The sequence below is a fragment of the Crinia signifera genome, chromosome 1 (assembly GCF_055691185.1).
Source record: "Crinia signifera chromosome 1, ASM5569118v1, whole genome shotgun sequence".
Classification (NCBI taxonomy): domain Eukaryota; kingdom Metazoa; phylum Chordata; class Amphibia; order Anura; family Myobatrachidae; genus Crinia; species Crinia signifera.
In genome coordinates, this window is record NC_139217.1 from 415,792,430 (window position 1) to 415,814,342 (window position 21,913).

At 42.0% G+C, this 21,913-nt stretch overlaps 1 protein-coding gene across 1 annotated transcript; it reads left to right on the forward strand.

Annotated features, from left to right (window-relative positions):
* The first annotated feature begins 6,098 nt into the window (after positions 1–6,098).
* Positions 6,099–21,630, forward strand: CCNH (cyclin H). Its single transcript, XM_083151824.1, has 9 exons — positions 6,099–6,305; positions 9,920–10,042; positions 12,645–12,718; positions 13,278–13,488; positions 16,151–16,314; positions 16,426–16,496; positions 17,395–17,506; positions 18,227–18,287; positions 21,436–21,630. The coding sequence occupies exons 1-9, from the start codon at positions 6,189–6,191 to the stop codon at positions 21,472–21,474; spliced, it is 972 nt and encodes a 323-aa protein (XP_083007950.1). The 5' UTR covers positions 6,099–6,188; the 3' UTR covers positions 21,475–21,630.
* The last annotated feature ends 283 nt before the right edge of the window (positions 21,631–21,913 follow it).

The window sequence follows — 21,913 nt, forward strand, 5'->3', positions numbered from 1 at the left end:
TTAAACTTGCAGATCCCATGTCAGGTTTAAACTTTGATTCATTGCTATTCTTTTTAAATACAGAGCTATCTGTCTGGTGGAGGTCTACATTTGCCGTTGGCAGTGGCTTTTGCATCTAGACCATAATTAAACTTGATTCAATTTCAAACAGCGACTATGGCAAGAATGGCCAAATACTGCAAATTGTAATTTACTGCATTCATATTTTATGTCCCAATTTAAAGTATGTAGAAACAGAATGAACTTAGATAATTTGTGCTGGCTGCCTACCCAAAACAACACAATGTCTATGACTGTGGATTACACGTTGTAATCCACACATATGGCATATGTAATAACCTTGGACACATACATTGTTTAGAATGTCCTATAGATTGTAAGCTTGCGAGCAGGGTCCTCCTACATTTTGACTGTCTGTAAATACCCTGTTTTGTTGTATCACTGTCCCCTTTGTAAAGCGCAACGGAATATGCTGCGCTATATAAGAAACTGTTAATAAATAAATAAAGTGCGAAAATGGCTGGATGAACAAATTAACCAGCAAGATTATCACCACATGGATAAAAGAGAAAATAATCATCAAAGGACAACAGAACAGAGGAATTGTTGCATTATAACCCACCTATAGTAAAACTAAGACAAAGTAGTACAAAAGCGGACATAAGAAATTTTACATCCCACTATGGCAGGACAGAAGGCTGAACAATATGCTCAATGAGCCATTGCTTACTAGACTCAAACCATAAAGGAAAACTATTTTTATGTGTGGTATGCTGAAATTAGTATTGCCAAATACGTGACTCAACCAAAGGCAGAGTACCGACATATTATACAGTCAGGTCCATAAATATTGGGACATCCACTCAATTCTTATATTTTGGGCTCTATACACAACCACAATGGATTTGAAATGAACCAAATAAGATGTGCTTTAACTTCAGACTATCAGCTTTAATTTGAGGGTATTTACATCCAAATCAGGTGAACAGTGTAGGAATTACAACAGTTTCTATATGTGCCTTCCACATTTTAAGGGACCAAAAGTAATGGGACAATTGACTCAAAAGCTATTTCATGGACAGGTGTGGGCTATTCCCTCATTATTTCATCATGAATTAAGCAGGTAAAAGGTCTGGAGTTGATTCCAGGTGTGACATTTGCATTTGGAATCCGTTGCTGTTGAATCTTAATATGAGATCCAAAGAGATGCCACCATCAGTGAAGCATGCCATCATTAGGCTGAAAATCAAAAGATCAGAGAGATAGCAAAAACATCAGAGAGATAGCAAAAACATTAGGTGTGACCAAATAAACTGTTTGGAACATTCTTAAAAATGTTTGAGTCTCCTGTTTGAGCCTCCTAATTGAGCCTTATGGCACAGTGGCAAACGCAGAGTTTATAGAGGCGGTTTCCAAATGTAATCCAAAATCTCCCACTGGGGAAGCGGTAACAGTTCTGAAAATTGGTATTTCTATACACTGGATACTGTATGGATACAGGTTTAATATTTAACAGTAAAGATGGTGTATAGTATAGGCTATTTCAAAAATTTCAATAAAATAAGTGGTCAGGAAAAGGTTAAACATATAATAAATACACAAACATAATATAACCTATACTGCACTTTCTTAGCTCACAATCTCCCACTTAATGGTAAGGCTCCTGTCTCTTCCTCCTGGCAGCTACCCTCTGGTCCATTGTGATGTTTAAGGGCTCAGATTTACACATACAGTAAATGTGATAGAAGAAGCTGGTACACTAGGCATGTGCAGCAGCTCTGCTGTGTCCCTTACACTGCATGATGTGGTCGCAGCTCTATTGATAATATTATATACCAGTGCTATTGTTGTCAAAATTTAAGGCACTTGCCAAGAGGAGGGAACCAGAAAGCCCCCTGCATTTGCCTATGTGGCAGGTGTAGAGTCCCTATATTAGTGTGGTCTATGTGACCTCTATGGCAGGTGCAGAGTCTCCGTTTCAGTGTAATAGTATAGTATCTCCCTGTGAAGGATGCCGCTGTCATGGCATGTAATCTTTTAGTACCTGACCTGTTGACTTGTTATATATATATATATATATATATATATATATATATATATATATATGCATGTATAATCATATGCATGGAAGTATTAGATTTATTAACACAGATTTATTTATGGATATATTTACAGAATTCACCATATACTAAGAGATCTTTTTTATTATTATTTTATAATCAAAATCTATTTCTATTAATGACATCTCAGCTGATGTCTTTTAATATCTTATATATGTATTATGTTTGCCAAATCTCTTTCAGGCAAATAACAACCACCGGCGATACATGTGGAAAGTGCTGCATGACAGAGTGTTCCGCTGACGCCACTTCCGGTTATCATCACTTGGTTGGCGTCCCTTCCGGAAATAGCTAAACCACGTGCGGGGAATCCCGCTATTCAATCAAACAGTACCCATATACTTCCAGGATATGGGTATATAAACCCCAGCAGGGACATTTCTCATTCCACCTTGAAAAAGACGTCTGAGAGCATCGAAACATGTTGGAGGAGTTTAATTAAGGCTTTTCCACCCCATCCATTTAGAAAGGTCAAAGATGTTTTTCAGCGCATAAAGAACACCCGAGTTCCAACATCATTCTGTTGATGCTGTTAAAAGTTTTCACTTCCTGAATTTATGATACAGGGAATACCCTTTCTTCTTTTAAAATTTTATCTTGTATAATAAAAGTTTTGGTACTTATGAGTTATCCGGGCGCCCGATTTCTAAATCGGGTCGGATCGGGCACATCGCATCGCATCGCATGCGACCATCGGATGCGATGCGATGCGATGACCCGATTTTTCCATAGGAATCAATGTTAAAATGGACAGAGTCCATTTTAACATGGAATTCAATGGGAAAAAGGGGTCCTCTTCATACCCCTACTATCCAAGTGGGCATGGAGTTGGATATAAACCTGTGGCGAGCGTAGCGAGCCACCGAGCCCGAAGCGTGGCGAGCGTAGCGAGCCCCGCGAGGGGACATAGAATACCGTCCGCTCGCCACGCTTCGGGCTCGGTGGCTCGCTACGCTCGCCACAGGTTTATATCCAACTCCATGCCCACTTGGATAGTAGGGGTATGAAGAGGACCCCTTTTTCCCATTGAATTCCATGTTAAAATGGACTCTGTCCATTTTAACATTGATTCCTATGGAAAAATCGGGTCATCGCATCCGATGGTCGCATGCGATGCGATGCGATATCGCATCGCATCTGATTGTATGCCTTAACTTAAGGCATACAATCAAAAAATCGGGCGCCCAGATAACTCATAAGTACCAAAGTTTTGTATATGCTGCACTATGGGAGTCTCTACATTATTTTCCCACATATGCAACAAAGCCAAAATAAGGAGATGCCAAAGATACCCAGATATGTTGTGATCTCTCCTGATGATTGTAAGAAAGAAGTGAGCAACCTGTATATGTATGTTTCTTGATCACAGGAGTGGTGACTGCACTGTGGTTTAACAGGACGGACAAAAGATACCTTTGTGTGTTTCCAACAAAGAATTTATATATAAGCTTTATGTAAGCATACCATATAGTTCCATTCCACTTGAGGTGTCTAAAATACAAAATCAACATCATTTCAAGAAACCTTGATGGGCTTGTTCACACACTATCTCGTGTAAGACGAATGTAAGCTACTACTGGTTACATTCAGAGATGACTTATGTCCCTTTTCTATGTTTTTAATGAGTGGCAATCTAATATCACAGTCCACTGATCATATGTATATTGGTTTCCCCTTTTTATGCAAACTGGAAAATCAGAGGAACAAATCATATATGAGCTGAGGATAATCATATACGAGGAATACCTCCCCTCTCCCTTTCCTCAGAACGGCTACTTCTTTTAAAAAGAATAAATGATATTGGAACAATCAGCGCAGGACACCATCTTCTTATCAATTTGCACCAGGCACTTTATCATTTGCAGGGGCTTTCAAGGGAAATCATTTAATGATATTGTATATTCGTAATTGTATAGTGTGTACTCTGCATAAGAGTTTGGGATGGGTGGGATGATGAGTCTGGTAGGATGTGATGTTTTGAGGTAAATTTTATAAAAGTAAAGAGTAAAGGGGTGTACACACAGAGCAAATTTGTGCTATTTTCTAAGCAATCTGACTAGATTGCTTAGAAAGTAAGCACAGATCTCTCAGTGTGTATGCTCCGAGAGATTAAATATCTCTTGCTAACTAAGTCAGTGCATGCATTCAAAATCTAGTTAGATTGCTTAGCAAATGACTGCAAATCTCTCTGTATGTACAGAATGAGAGATACTGATCGCAATCTCTCACAACTACCCGGCCTTTTTTTGCTTAAGTAAAATTGCTTAGCACAAATCTCTGCGTGCGTATGTGCTCTCCATGGGAGATTTTGACACCAGCAAAATTGCTTAGCACAGATCTCTCATGTGTATGCCCCTTAAGAGTAAATAAAGGTCAGTAATTGAGGAGGTGGGGAGACAAAGGAGTTTAAAGAAGCTAAGAGACATTAGGTTAGAGGACTATTGCACAGTAAGTTGAATGCCAAAATAAACGTTGGAAGAATTCTGCCTTGCAGAGCAATTAAACAGTGGAGGGAAGCATTATTGTATCATATATGCACACAGACACACACACACACACACACACACACAGATATCAGTGCAGATATGCTATATAAATGTTATAAAAAAAAGTACTTATAATTTAAAAGCTATGTGTGCTTGCTGTAGTTTCTCATATGAAGTTAAAAATTATAGTGACCTTTAGAGCTGTGAATGGGAACTGCAGGCAATCGTCCTGATCATCCCCTTTTTGTGATCATTCTTTTAGTACAACCCGAATTGTATTATTGATATACCCACATCCAAAGATAAAGAGAATAAGGTTGATCTACTGCGTACCGCTGAGTACAATCAGAGAACGTGCTGCACTGTAATGAACACATTTATTTTCTATTGTTTACACACTGTCAAACACATCCGGTTGGCCAAATAATAAAACATGTAAGCTTAAATGTGCCCTTAAGCTGACATGTTTTATTATTTTAAAAATGTTGTGTTTCTTTTTTTAAACGAATGCTGTGTAAACACGGTCCAATTTGACATTATAGATTTTTACACTATATAGTCAAAATCGAATCGGGATCGCATATACATCGTATGGAGATAGAACATGTTTTTAAGCTTTCTTGCCTGATTCAATGCCGATGCGAGCTCCCGTTCAGCTGAAATCAATAAGCCAAATAGACAGTGCAGCAATGACTATATAGTGCACATTGAATGTAGATAGCATGAATTGTATGTAAATAGTACAGAGTTAGCAAAGATTGCATATCAATCAAATCTTAAGTCGAATAGCAAAGGAATCTCACCATGTGTACACACCAAAAGTCAGTGTTTTATTATTTTCCTTTTGCGGGCCCATGTTTTATTTTTTATGCGTAGTCAATTAATTTCATTTTTTTTCCTATGGATCCCATGAATTAATTTTTTTTTTGGGATGCGTGTGTGTGTGTATTTTTTCATATTGCGGCCTGAGTGCATGTTTTTAATTTTAGAAACTTTAGGTGTCTTTTCTCATATTAAGACCTGTTTTTTTATATCCATGAGTACAGGGCATGACACCTACACTAATGAAAAAGTATGTACACATTAATACAACCTGATATAAATTTCCCATAACCCCCCCACTTCAAAATTTCTACTTCGACCACTGGAGTAACAGGTCTGCAACATCAGATACTCCTGCCAACCATCACATTATTATAGATGTATGTTTATATTACACCATGTCAACAACATGTAATTGCGCTAAGCCGATCACTGCAACTAAACTGCAGCTCAGGCAACCGTAATTTCTTTAGTTGAAAGGGAACTGCGAGCACCATCATTGCCGGCAGCTGAGAAGCCATAGCTGTATGGGATGGGAACAGTGACGGCAACAATGCGGGGCAGGTGTACAGTTTTGTTCCTGTCACACGCACATGACATTGATCTCCTTCGCCTTCTGCACAAAACAAACACGCTCGTCTCGTCTCTACCCTGTGTGTGTGGCGTATTCCTAGCACTGACGTCGTGACATCATCGCAAGCGCCGCGCAGGGTATGACGTGTAAGGCGTGCGCGTGTGGAGTGGGAGACGCAGCAGCGCTATGTACCACAACAGTACTCAAAGGAAGCACTGGACCTTCCCCAGCGATGAGGAGCCGCGGCGGCTCCGAGCCCAGGCTAACAGCCGGTACCGGGGGAAGATCGGCAGGATGGGGCAGGTAGGTTGCTGGTGCTATGCACGTAGACCCACATCACATGTCACCAGGGCTACCTGCCGATGTATTTGCACCGCACACATGTGCGACATCGCCACGGACCGCCCACTTTCGCCATAGCCCCGCCCCATATTACATAGTAAATAAAGTAATTAATTTACTATACTTAGCTAGTGCATACATACTGCACTGATGATGACCATGTACGGTTCTGCTATTGTTATTAGCTACCTTTAACAAGCTGTGCACATATGCATATGCCACATACACATAGTGGGGCCTGTGCTCACTGTTAGGTCTAAATCCAAGTGGGCTAAAGGACCTGTCACGTGACAGGGGAGGACCAAGATCAGAGAAGAAGGGGCACAAATGGACACTCGCCATGCTTCAGGTACGGTGGTGAGCGAATGTTACTACCCTTTCCTTCTTCCCCCACCTGGGCGTGAAATGTCCTTTTAGCCCACTTGGATTTAGCAACTACCCTGTGTTTACTATGGATGTGGTACAGGGGTCCGACAGTCATTATCCCCACGTCGGGATCCTGACTGGCCGGACCCAGACAGCATGGTGAGCGCAACTAAGCCCCTTGCGGGCTCGCTGCGCTCGCCACGAGGGAAAATAGCAGGTGGCCGTCGGGAACCCGTCTGTCAGTGTTTTGACAGTCGGGATCCCGTCTGGCACCCGTTTACTATTGCGGATCAACCCATGGTGGTACTTATTGGTAACGTCCATAAATGGTGATAACACCATCCAGCCCCCATCATGCCATAGCTTGGTAATATGCCCCAATACTGCGCTGCCCTCCATTTGGATAGTTGGGCATTATTACAATTAAAAAATATATATAAAACATTGCAGCCCCTGAAGGAATTCCCTGATTAGGTATGGCAGTAACTGAGCAGCAATTATCACCCTGTTGGTCAAAAAAATCTTTCAACATATCCTCAGCATCAGAGACATGGATCAGATATCTGGGAGTGTATGGCAATGTCACATATGTGATCTGTCTGTCTGATGATGTATAGCCATTCTATGTGACTTTCCCAACTGGTGAAAGGTATCCAGCTCACTTTGGCGCTGCTATTATCAGCATAGAGGAGAGGCTTTTAGGTGGCCTAGCATTTCCTCGGGATTCAGTATGAAATCCCGGCGTTCAAAATCCCGACAAAGGGGGACGTGGATCGCCCCCCCCTTGCGGGCTCACTGCACTCGCCACGCAGCGGGCCCGGTGCCTCGCTACGCTCGGCATGCTAATTTATTCTCCCTCCAGGGGTGACGTGGACACCCACGGAGGGAGAAAGTGTTCGGGATTCTGGCGGTCAGGATTCTGGCGGTCGGGATTCTGAACGCCGGGATCCCGACCGCCGGGATTTTAACTGCATCCCTTTCCTCGCACTTCTGGAAGGGACAGTAAGTACCGGTTGGCCTAGAAAGGTGCAACTACAATAACCTGAGGCTTGCCTTATCGTACAACCTCCTGTCTCTAGTCTCCATCAGAAACGCAGTGCACACAGCATTGTGTCATTCACTTTACCAGGGGACCTCCTGCTCCCAAATGCAGTCCTGCTTCTTAATTGAGCCTCCACTGTGAGGTGACTGTCTTCTTTTCCAGCACTTTACTGATTGTCAGAGGGAAAAGGGGACTGAGGAAAAGTATCTACTGGAGGAGATACCATACAAACCTTCCCTAAAGGGTTTGTTCATGTTCTAATGTAAAGCCCTTCATCAGTGATAACTTTGCATTTCACTGCTGCATTCCATTGACAGAAGGGGTTACTGTGGAGAAATCTCAGATTGCACCTGCGGTGCCCCTCATTAGTGTATATATAACTTCAAATACCCTAGTATGGGTTGAGTGATTTATAAATGGATGGAAGGCTTTGCTTTCTGTTTCAATTAGCAAAATAAAATAAAAAAAAAAAGCCCCCTTATATGACACCAGCCAATCAGACTTCCTTCTGTGGAGAGAAGCTGTCTCTGGCAGGGTTTTGATTGGTTGGAATGTGAATTAAGGTAAAGTAACTCTGACTCTGTTATCTGTATAGTACAGAGTTTCCTAACCATCATTACAGCCCAGGTTTTTAGGGGATGCTGTAATTTGGTCTACAGCATGATGGTCAAGTCATTAGGTCGACATGGTTCTAGGTCGACAGGTCATTAGTTCGACAATGTTTAGGTCGACAGTCAAAAGGTCTACATGGGTTTTTTCACTGTCTTTTGAGCCGACATGTGCCGACAGGCAGTATTTCATGCCCTACCATCCACTAGGGCGTGGTGGGAGAATAAAATAGTGTGCCGAGTATATCGAGGCACCATGCCCGACGCATAGTGAGCGCAACAAGCGATGCGAGGGCCTGCGGTGCACTTAAAACTGTGTCCATGTCGACGGTGTTGACATTCAGGTAAAAAAAAATTAAAAACCCCATGTCGACCTTTTGACTGTCGAACTAATGACTGTCGACCATCATGCTGTAGACCAAATGATCCCAACCATTTTAGAGTATCCATACTTGCCTACCCTCCAAGAAGCTGTGAGAGGCTCCTTATTTTTAGAGTAGCCTCATGCAGCCCTGGAAGTGTAGGGGACTCTCCAACTTCCCTTGGAAGCCGGCAGAATGCTGATTAAAAAAAAGTACACACTCAGCATATGTATGATGGAGGCAAGGTTAAAAGATGCAATTTAGACGCGCCTTGTGCCCTATAACCTGAGGCATTTGCTATCTTTGGGCAAATGACATCCCTGCCAGGCCCTGCTCCCAAAGTATGGGGTTATCCATGTTTGTGTCCTGGTGATTAAATCAAATTGACTGAGGCATTAATGAAGTCATTTGCTCATGTATGGTTAACTGTAAAGCCTCGACTGTAATAGTGGCGTTTGGGATATCTGGGGTACTTGTGTCTTAGCACGGCGCCCACGATTTCCACCTTATGGCATCTTATACAACTTAAAATTGTATACCATTGTATATGCCATACAATGGCATACGATGAGATGAGATTTTAAATTGTATAAGCACACTAATGGGTGCTTACAATGTTAAATGCACCCCCACGCCACCCCCACTACCAACGCCAATCCGAAGCGTAGTGAGGGGCAGCGGTACGCGTCCTCCGACCTTTTCATACCCCCACTATCCATGTCGGCGTGGAGTTTGTTTTATATAGTGTGGCGAGCCACCGAGCCCGAAGCGTGGCGAGCGGCCGCGTTTTACGTGACATGTATTACACGTCCCCTCGCGGGGCTCGCTGCGCTCGCCACACTATATAAAATCAACTCCACGCCGACATGGATAGTCAAAATCTCATTCTGGATTGTACCATGTGTACACACCATAACTCTCTGCACATGTTACATTTGCCCCAGCTGCAGTGCACATGGTTTTGCCCATTTTGAGAACAAATTTGTACTGCGATCAGATCTGAATAAGGGTCAAAATATGTGGACAAACAGAAGTGAATCCTGTCCCTCACCACATTCATGCATAAGTGAACCCAAGGATGACATATAAACACAATTTACTTGATTTGATTTTCTGAATTTCTCAATGAAAAACTTTGGCTTAGGGGCACCATGATTTAAAAAAGTTTGGGAACCTAATGTAAGCTGTTCTTTGCAGGCACAACTGCAGGAGATATTCAGTCTGGATGCTGATGAAGAGTTGATCATATGTAAAAGTTATGAGAAAAAAATGATTGATTTCTGCAATGCTTTCAAGCCAGCAATGCCAAAATCTGTCCTGGTGAGTAGCCAACCACAAGATGTCCCATCTCCATAATGCTTTGAAAATAGAAAAAAACCCACCATGAATATATTCTACTTTCATGAAAGGATTAATAGAACGCAGTAAATTTATGGTGGCCATACACTTATGCAATGGGATTCGAAGTACGATGTCAATCGAATCCGATCAAATTTTTGGATGCAAAAGTCGGCACCCGATGTCGCAGGCCATCTTCCGATGGCACATCGGGTGCTGGAAGAGGGCGGGTAGGGGGCGGCGGAGTAGTTTATGCTAGCAGTAGCGCTTGCGGGAGTCAGCGGTGGGGGCAGATTTGTTTAAAACACTGGGCTGCCCTGTGATTGGCTGAGCTCTCTCAACCAATCACAGGTCAACCCAGTATTTTAAACAATTCTCCCGCCACCACTGACTCCCGCAAGCGCTACACTACGCCGCCGCCCCCTGATACGAGATGCAGGTACGCCGCCAGTGGTCCCTAAGGCCCCCTCTCCCCAAACCCCACACCGCTGAATGCGTCCCCTCCGCCCCCCACCCCCGGATTGTATTCGAGCAATCGCATGTGGTTAAAAACCACATGCGACTGCTCCTACAATTCGATAGATATTATGTGCAGCACATAATATCTATCAACATGATTGTATGCATTTTTAAGGGACTTTTCGACGGCGTGCCCGCCGCGCATTGCGTCGAAAAGTCCCTTAAAAATGCATACAATCATTCGATTTATCGGCCAGAATTGGTTGAAATGGAATGATTGTATACATATTTCACAAGTGTATGGGCAGCATTACACCTAATTCCTGTGTTAGTGTAATCTATAGGCCATAAAGTATTAAACCAGAACATTTTTTTTCAACCCCCATACAGTTGGAAATAAACACTTTAAGAAGATACAAACATTACACTTGAACTTCAAAGAAGATTTAGGCCCAGTTGAAGCTTCAAAAAGTAATAAAATAGTGAGTGATAATCAACCAGCTCAACTGTCATTTTTCAAACCCAGCCTGTAATATGGCAGTTAGTTGTTTCACTCTCCATTTTTTTTATCACTTTTTGAAGCTTGTTACATCTGGCCCTATGTGTTCATTTTAGCACTCTGTATCTTCCAAAAATCTTGCATTTCCTATTCCCTGAACCGTGGTGTCGCTCTCTGCTGTGGTGCTTCTAGCACCGCATGGTCTGTATTTTACCACTGATATGCAGACCGGACTTGTGGTAGAAGCACCGCAGCAGGGAGCAACATCCCACGCAGGGCAGAGGAACTGCTCGGGTTCTGGAAAATGCAGGGTGCTAGAATGAACACTAGGATCGAATTAAGAGTACAGGTAAATTATTTAATCTTTAATAAATAATTAATGGAAACTTACAAAATACTGTTTAGGACATGTCCACCTGCATTTGACAGGAGGAACTGAAGCTCGCTTGAGCCCCGAACACACTAGACGGCCCGCAGCATGACCAATATCATTAATGGCCACAGATGGACAATATAGTGCATTTAAGCTGAATGATATAGTTAATGATGTTGTTTAGGTTTGTCAATGGGACCTCGCTGAACATGCTACCTGTGCGATAACTGTGCTGTCTCTGCTTTTTCTGTTGCCTGCCTGGCTGTTGCGGCTACCAGTGGTGCCGCTAATGGCTGCCTCGGCACTGTGCAGCTCAGCGGGTATATGTTCCCTGTGTGATAAATGTACTGTCTCTGCTTATATAGTTATCTGCCGGGCTGTTGCAACAACCACCTGCTGATGGCTGCCTAGGCACTGTGCTGCCCAGCAAATATATGGTCCCTTCGTCTATAATCCCCAGGGTACATCTACCGTATTCCTGTATGTGTTATGTATATCTGTACTGTTACCTTACCGGCTGTTGCACAGCAATCCAAATCTAATTCCTTGTATACGCAAGTATACCTGGCCAATAAAGCTGATTCTGATAGTCAAAATTGACCTGCATGTTCAGATGATTGGGGGCAGGGGGGATCGTTAATTATATTGAGCATACACACTACAGTTGTTTAAAAGATTTTGTTCTTTTTAGCGATATATTTAAAAAAAATTGTGTAGTGTGAATGTGGCTTCAGAGATAGCTGGTCGGTATGGCGAGGCGCAGGTGCATCACTTGTGGACATCTTGGCCATGCAGATGATCGAGCAAGGTAAAAGAGAACATGATGTATTCTCACAGCCACACTTCCTTCCTCTTTGGTAAGATGTCCATGTACAGTATCTACCTCCTTCTTTCTATGGAACTGTACATATAGGCATCTGCAAATTCCCAGCAATCCCCTAACTGATTTTGCCTTTTAATGATTGCCCCTTTTAAGACACCAGGAACTCGCTGGTGCCTGCAAGTCACACAGGCTATTACATTTACCCCATGGTCTCCATGTGAGTTTCAGTCTGTCCTCTGTTAAACAGCCATAAAACGGAATGACGGAGGCATGTATTGCATATTACTTGTGACCACTGAGCTTTCTTGTATCTTACATTATACAAAATCCTATTATGTAAAAAGACTTGCAGCATGCATCCAGGCTCTATATTTTATATGTGTTTTTTTGCTTGTTTTAATCATTTGTTAATGTTATCTGTTTCTTTCAGGGGACAGCATGTATGTATTTCAAACGCTTTTACCTGAATAATTCAGTTATGGAGCATCACCCACGTATAATAATGTAAGCTGCTTACAGAAATAGATAGAACAATACTGTTAGACTGCATGATCTGAGGGATACGGTCACTAGATCTACAAGCATTAGGCGACATGCAGTAAGGTCAACATAACTGTAGGTCAACACAAGCATTAGGTCGACATGGGGTTTTTCACAATTTTCTTTTGAGCCGACATGTGTCGACAGGTGGTATTTCATGCCCTACCGTCCACTAGGGTGTGGTGGGAGAATAAAATGTGTGCCCTATGTTGACCTTCCCCATGTTGACCTAATGACCCTGTCGACCTACAGTCATGTTGACCTTAATGCTTGTCGACCATCATGCTGTCTTCCTAATGATCCATACATATATATATATATATATATATATATATATATATATATATATATATATATATATATATATATATATATATATATATTTATATATATATTTTGATCTATCTGCATTTTATACTTTCTTATTGTTTGTGTGCATAAGCACAGCTCCCAATGTAAGTTGAGTTTCTTACTGTAGAAGATGACTATAACTGAATGACTATGTCCTGTCTTTGCACCTCAGGCTGACCTGTGCTTTCCTGGCTTGTAAAGTAGATGAATTTAATGTATCCAGCGTCCAGTTTGTGGGGAACCTACCAGAAAACGCAGCCACCCAGGAAAGGATCCTGGAACACATTCTGGAGTATGAGTTATTGCTCATCCAGCAGCTGAATTTCCACCTTATCGTGCACAATCCATACCGACCGTTTGAAGGATATTTAATTGATTTAAAGGTATCGTTAGGGTACAATGGGGCAGATGTATTAAGCCTGGCGTAGAGATAAACTTGAGATAAAGTGGAGATAAATTGGAAGGAGATAACGCACCAGCCAATCAGCTGTGTTTGAAATATGACAGTTGGAAGTTGATTGGCTGGTGCGTTATCTCTTTCCAATTTATCTCCAGTTTATCTCTTCACAAAGCTTAATACATCTGCCCCTATGTTTGTGTTCTGTAACATTGCATTTATTAATTAACTTGTTTTGTTGGCACTACTGAAATTCGCGATGCTAAACCTATTATGCAGAATTAAATTCCCTCCAATGACTGATTTATACCCTGCTTTGCCTTTTTAGGTTGGAATATAAGATGTAATTCTTTTGTGAACATTCTTTTTTATTGATTCAAGTGAATCAGACATATGAGTGCCTTAAGCTAGCCATCCATAGACAGTTTATTGTCAGATCTGGCTGATTGAAAAACCAAAAACCTGGTAATGAATGAGAGCAGATGCCAAGTGATTGTTTGCTTTGAAATGCTGGGAAATTGCCAAACTGTCATTTGGATATTACCAGGTTTTTGTTCCAACCAGCCCAATCTGACAATCGATCTGTAGATGTATGGCCAGCTTTACTTTCAGGATAGAAAAGCATGATTCAGACTTGATGACCAATTCAAAATCTTGAGTAAAAAATAAAGCAGCCAGTATTTGGCCTGCACAGAAACTATAACTCACCCAAATGTAACTCTCTCTGCACATGTTACATCTGCCCCACCTGCAGTGCACATGGTTTTGTCCATTTGAGAAAGATTTTGTTTTTGCGATCAGGTCTGAATCAGTCAATTATCCAGCACTAGTATGAGCATGCAATAATGTTAGAATACATTTCACACCTTTTCTGTTGGACTCATCCGTCAGCTCCATTCATTTTATGATGAAGTGTGTATGTATATATATATATGTGTATGTGTGTGTATATATATATATATACATACATACATACATACATACATACATACATACATACATACATACTGCGAGGGGGGAGGCGGGTGGGCGGACATTCGCCGGGTAGGGTTTGGTGGATTTGCAAGGCTGCGAATCAACCAGAATAACCCCCTGTGTGTGTTGCATGCAATTCATACTTCCTACTCGCTAAGCCCGCTTGAAGCAAACGCTTCGAAAACTAGTTTGGTACCTTGTGATTGCCTCTGTGTTTCTGTATGTGAGATAGAGATGTAGTTTTACTTACTGCCAGCAGATAGCAGTGTTTCGGAGACTCACGGACGCTAGATATATAGATAGATAGATATAGATGTACAATTAAAGCTTCACCCTGTTAGCTCTGTCGTTCGAGCTGGCTAACTAAGCCTGTGTGTGTGTGATGCTTACATGCAATCTTATAGTGTTCATTCTAGCACCTTGCACCTTTCCAAACCCTTAAATAACACGGAGAAAAAGAAGACTCTTTTTGGGGGCACTCTTGAGAAGTAGTTTACATATATTTATATGTAAACAAAAATACCCATGAACTACCGAGATATGTGGAAAAAGTTTATGTAATATTGGTACTTAAAACTTAGCTTTTAATTAAATGTTTTAATATAAGTGGTAATACACACAATATATAACAATAAAGTTTAAAAGATGCACTGTAGCCCACATGTCATTATGTCAGCACGAAAAGGAGCTCTTCATTCAGAACAAAACATTTGTCAAAAAATCAGGCTTTAGAGCTCATAGATGGTTGATATATATTGTTATATATTGTGTGTATTACCACTTATATTAAAACATTTAATTAAAAGCTAAGTTTTAAGTACCAATATTACATAAACTTTTTCCACATATCTCGGTAGTTCATGGGTATTTTTGTTTACACATAAATATATGTAAACTACTTCTCAAGAGTGCCCCCAAAAAGAGTCTTCTTTTTCTCTGTGTTATTTAACATATACTTACCACTGACTCTGGGGTGCACCTCCAACCTATTAATACTAAAAGATCCCCCTCTCTTTTTGAGAGGATTTGGATCTATTGCAAATTATTTACTTCACTCACTAAACTCCTGACAATTGAGTCTATATAGTGGAGTATCCAGTGCGGGACCCAAACAAAAAAGTCACCTTTCCAAACCCTTGCAGTTCCTCTTTTTTCTGGCTGTGGTGTCTCTATCACTTTATATCCTGTATCTCAATACAGACCAGACTGTGCTAGAAGCACCAACGCAGACAGCGATACCCCAGGCAGGAAAGAGAAACTGCAGAGTTTTGAAAGGTTCAGGGTGCTAGAATGAACACTAATCTTAGGTAGCCACACTTTTGAAAGGTGGGTTTCCTGAACAAAAAAAAAAGGGGCTATAATATATGTAAAAGATAACTGGAAGCAAGTCTGTACTTTAGGATTGTTAAGGCACAAAAGTGAATGTAGTTGTATGTTGCATAGCCAATAATTTGAGAGTTTTGGAATCCAGCAAAGAAGTCCAAGCTATCCCAGGAGATATTAAGGTAGCACTGAGGCTCCTAGATGCCAGTAGCCAGTGCTACAATGAACAATATTTTTTTTCTTAAAAACCAAATTAATAAACCAAGCCTTCTCCTAAGGAGTCCTGTGGAAATATGTATGGAGAGGTGAATGCATTGCATGTAATACAGAAACTCGAATTTTCATTACAGACTCGATATCCTATGCTGGAAAATCCAGAAATATTAAGAAAAACAGCCGATGACTTCATAACCCGTGTTACACTAACTGATGCCTGTCTCCTTTTCACGCCATCGATAATCGCTCTCACAGCTGTCTTATCTAGTGCTTCTAGAGCGGGACTAAACATGGAAAGGTATGCTGTCCACTAGGAATGTGACACATTGGTGTTTCTAGAATCTTCATCATAATTCATAGCATTTCACAGACAATGTTTTTGCTCAAACATCTCTCCTTTGCCTTCCAGTTATTTATTGGAGTGTCTCTCATTAAAGGATGATAAAGAAACCATGGCACATTTACTGGATGGAATGAGACGTATGTTTTCATTTTCTTTATGTACATAATGATCCTATGACGAGGGTATTTAATTGCCGGCATTCATTTAACACATGGCAATAACAAACCAGATCCCGTCTTATAGTACGAAAATAGGTCATTAACCGCATGTGCAAAAGAACATACTTTTGATGAGGTAAACTAGCAGCATGCAGAAAGAGCAACACTTATTAACAGTGTATACAACATAACAGAGGACCAAGGACAAATGTAGTTCACCATCAGCCCCTCCCTAGTTACCTAAGTGATGGAAGTGTTAATCCTCCGACCATGATTGTGATTGGCAGTGTCAATAACCAATAAAACTCCACTATGAAAATCAATCTTCAACCATGTCTGTGCTAAAATTACATTGGCCAAAGCAACAGTTCAGCAGCAGATTTGTAAGTTATGTACATTAAATAATTCCTCAAGAAAGAAATAAAAAAAGCCAGTTACTGTATACACATTTATACAAGTGTTGCTTTCAAATTAAGCAGAAGTCTCCTTTTGCATCCTGGCCACATCACATTGCAAGTAAGACACGTTTTCGGGGCAAAAAGGAGGCCCAACACTAGCAGAGTCTCACAGGGCTGGTCGGAGTGACTGCAGCTTTGGTGTATGAGGACACATCTGTATAGAGGAGGCATTCAAACCTACTTCATCCACATAGATGATAAAATAATAGATATTGTATGTTCTGCACAGTAATCTGTAGCACCCAACCGGCAGTGTTTTATTTAGACCATAAAAGTGTGTGTGGTTGCTTTGCACCGTGTTAGTAAATATCTCTCTGAATGTTATGTGTAATGATAGGAAGTCCCTTCTAAATATCTGTTGTTGGGAAAGATGTTAGAAGTACAGTAGACTAATATGTATATTTAAATGACTCCTACAGGATTGAAGATACTGGTATCGAAATATGAATTTCCCAGGCCCGAAGATGTTGCTGTGGTCGAAAAGAAGTTAGAAAAGTGCCACAGCAGTGAGATTGCCTCCGTGGTCAATGTGTAAGTAGCAGATGTAGTTGTATCCACGCTCATCCATCCCATGATGTGTACGCATCGCGGCATGGATGGCGTGTACACTTTTGCACATCAAAGACTTCTATGGAGGGAATGGCAGCTATGCCTAACAGCACAGCATACTGTGATGCATATGCCCATCGTGGCATAGATGAATGAGCATGGCTACATCTGTAGGTGTATTTTTTACTTTGCATTATTATTATTATTATTTATGTGAAACAGGAAGTTTAGAAGTGGTGATATGTAACAGGCTCTTGAAACTTTTAAGTTCAAATTTGAGTGTATGTTCTGAACCATTCCTGTCTAGCCTGTGGTCCAATTCTTACCTTCTGGTCCTGGACATTTACCACTCTGCCTCCATACTGTATCTCTCTCCTTTTTACCTGGAAGAGCCACAGTCCAGAGACCTGCTCTGTTGGAGTCAGGGATGTTGATGCTGTTGCTGTTTACCTGTATTGAGTAATGTTCACATAACATCCGCACCTTTGTTATCTGGGATGCGCTGTTCTCCAGCTCTGTAGCATCTTGTTTTGAGTCATGAACCGTTTTGTCTCTGCCACTCATATCTGAATGTGTCCTTATATCCCTCCTGTTAGTGTAATATGAGTAGTATACAGGTGACCGGCGTAATCCAGTATCACAGGTAACAGACCTTATATTTATAAAACCACAAGTGCATAACATCTGTCTTTGCTGTTTTAGGAGGAAGAGAAAGGGCTATGAAGATGACAGTTATATATCAAAAAAGGCCAAAACGGAAGAGGTTTGCACAACTTGTTTCCCTTGTTTATGACCATTTATACAGAATAGTAGGTGCACCATGCCTGGCTGCTTGCAAAACACCCATCCTGTTTGCTATGCTTTATAATCCAGTCTAACTAAAAATCCAAATTTCAGAAATCATCTGTTCACATATATAGATTGTAGAGATGAGTGTGTTCGACTTTACTAAAATCTCAAAAACGCCATCTTAATATTCTATTGGCTCTCATGTGTTTTGGATAGCCAATAAGATAAATCTGGATAAATCCAAAATCGTGCTACGTAGGTGAAAAATACAAGTAACGAGTAAGGACCAGCTGCACTAAGCTTCAAAAGTGATTACATGGAGAGTGATAAACAACCAACCAATTTGCTCCTGCCTGACATTTTTCAAACACAGTCTGTAACATGGAAGATGGGTGCTGATTGGTTGGTTGTTTATCACTCTCCATTTTATCACTTTTGAAGACTGGTGCATCTGGCCCTAATTCTGAACCTGCCCATCTCTAATACCCCTTTTACACCGCCGAAAAATCCGGGTCAGCGGCGGGTCAGACCCGGATCCGCGGCGGTGTAAATGGGGGGTATCCGTTTCCATTTACACGGGTCCTCTACCCAGGTCCTGACCTGGGTAGAACACGGATAGGACCCGTGTAAATGTCGGTGTAAATGGTCCCGCTGCGGGTGCAGGCACCCGCAGCGGGTCCACAGCGTGCAGCGCTGGGGAAGATGTTCCCAGCTGCTGCGGGAGGAGGGGGGTCCCTGCGGCTGCTGAGGAGAGGGGGGTACCTGTCAGCCTGCTGTGCTGGGGGTACGGGGGTGCTGGGGGTACCTGTCCTGCCTGCGGTCGGATCTCAGCGGAGAAGATGATGTGCGCCGCTGCTGTATCACCCCCCCCCCCCCGCATCCGGCAGCCGGTCCCTGCGGCGTATGGAGTGTCAGTATCGGCGGTCCCTCCAGCGCATAGGAACTAGTACTAGTTCCCATGCGCCAGAGGGACCCCCGCCACTGACACTCCATACGCCGCACGCCGCAGGGACCGTCTGCCGGGGAGGGGGGGGGGGTGGTACAGCAACGGCGCACATCATCTTCTCCGCTGAGATCCGACCGCAGACAGGACAGGTACCTTCAGCACCCCTTGCACCCCCCAGCACCCCGGTACCCCCAGGTACACCAAGCACAGCAGGCAGGACAGGTACCCTCCGGCACCCCCAGCACCTTAAAAAAAAAAAAAAAAAAAACACTTAACCTGGGTCAGCCCTGATATATATATATATATATATATATATATATATATATATATATATATATATATATATATATATATATATATATATATATATATATATATATATATATATATATATTATATTTCTATATATATTATATTTCTATATATATTATATTTCTATATATATTATATTTCTATATATATATATATATATATATATATATATATATATTTTTCTATAAATATATATATAAAATATTATTTAAGGCAGGGCTGACCCAGGTTCAGTGTAAATGGTGCAGACCCAGGTCCGACCCAGGTCAAAGTGCTGTGTAAATGGGGTATAAAGCAGGGTCAGACCCTGGATACTCCAGCATTCAAAGACCAGGGTCCGACCAGGGTTTTTGGTGTAAAAGGGGTATTATATAGTCCCCATTTTATCATGTGTTTTCATCTCTGACATTCATTTAGCACAGTGGTCTTCAAGTATCCCCAAAAGGCCATTGAGGATTTCTGTCTGTTGAAGCGGATTCAGTATGAAATCCCGGCGTTCAAAATCCCGACCGCCGGAATCCCGACAAGGGGGGGACGTGGATCGCCCCCCCTTGCGGGCTCGCTGCGCTCGCCACGCAGCGGGCCCGGTGCCACGCTACGCTTGGCACGCTAATTTATTCTCCCTCCAGGGGTGTCGTGGACACCCACGGGGGAGAAAGTGTTGGGATTTCGGCGGTCGGGATTCTGAACGCCGGGATCCTGACCGCCGGGATTTAAACTGCATCCCGTGGAAGCAGGTGGGGTAATTAGTGTCCTAGCAATAGATTAACTCACATGTGCAGAAATCCTGGAGACATGACCTGTTAGTGATACTGGTGAACTTGAATTGAGAACACCTGACCTAGATGTACATTTGCACTAAAGCATTGCAACAATGACTAAAGACATAGGTTCTCACTGTGAGATCTTTCTGCTGATTTCCTGTAACTTTTCACTAGCTAAATCTCCGGGGATTAGATCGGTAGACATCTTCCCTGCAAAGGTGGATAGTGGTCAGTAGAGCAACAGCGTTAGGGAAGTGGCTTGTTCAGGGCATGAGAGAGCGCATAGGGAAGAGATGCGAGTTGAATAGGGAGCTGACATCAATAGCCTCAGTGTCACACTTAGTGATAGTAGCCTTAAGCATTAGAGATGGAGAAGCAGAGAGATAAATTACAAGAGCAGGTGGTGGTCATAGAGGAGAAATCAGAAATATCAAACCGGTGGGTAAAGCCCATACGAAGTGAGCTTCCATTCACCTGGAAGGGAGAGGAGGTCCATGGGAGAGACCAAGTGAAGATGTGAGGTAGAAGTTGAGGCAAAGGGACTTTATTGGGCTATTGATGGGGATGTTGCAATTGCCTCAGATAATGGAGGGAAAGTCAGAAGAGAGGAAGTGAAGCCAAGAAGCAAAGTTGTTGGTTTATTTGGAGGGAATGGCAGGGGGAGAGTAAATGACAGCAAGTTGCAGAGAGACATGATGGAAGAGGCATATTGCATGGACCTCAAATGTATGTGCAGATATATACAGATATTTTATTTATATTATTACACCGCACCTTGGACCTGGGCTACTGACGTGTCAACCAGAGTCGAGGTGCAGTGTGAAAGCACCAAAGCTTGTAACCCAGTTGGACACCCTGAATATAAGAAAGGTTAAACCTGGGTCACCCTCTGTATTATGGGCAACCCGGGTTTAATGTGATTACGCATGACCTGGGTTTGAGATTCATTGTTTGACTCGGCATAGCGATGTAAAATGGGTATATGTTGCAAGTAAACATATTACAAACATAAGCAGAATAAATGTTTAGGTGACATAGGCTGATCCTGGACAAGTCATCGGCTTTCCTAGTTAACCATCGCCTTTGTTTTTCATTTATAGGATGAGTGGACTGATGATGACTTGCTGGATTCTCTATAGTGGTAACAGCAGTTACCGGGACATTGTGCTGCAGCTTTCTGTAAATACTTTTAATAAAGTTATTTTTCCTTGTTCATTTTGAAGCTTCTGAGATGGGGTCAGTATTTATGTGAAGGATGTAATATACTTTATGCAATACAATTTATAGAAAAATTATTTGTGTGCCCCTGCTTAACATTAGTAGCCTTATTGATGTAGATTTCAGGTATCTTTGAAGTACAGTTACATATTTCCTTTTTGGCAATGCAGTCTAGCTGGGTGGTATGAGCTGCGTGTGATGCCGTGCAGGAAAGAGAATTCCATAGAGTTAGAGCCACAAAGCAGAAAACTCTACACCCCAGTAATAATATTCCTTTATCTACAAATCACATCAAGTGGTGCAGTAATCAGCCGCAGTCCTATTGCATTACGACTTTGCAGGCTGCAGTTTTACAGCATG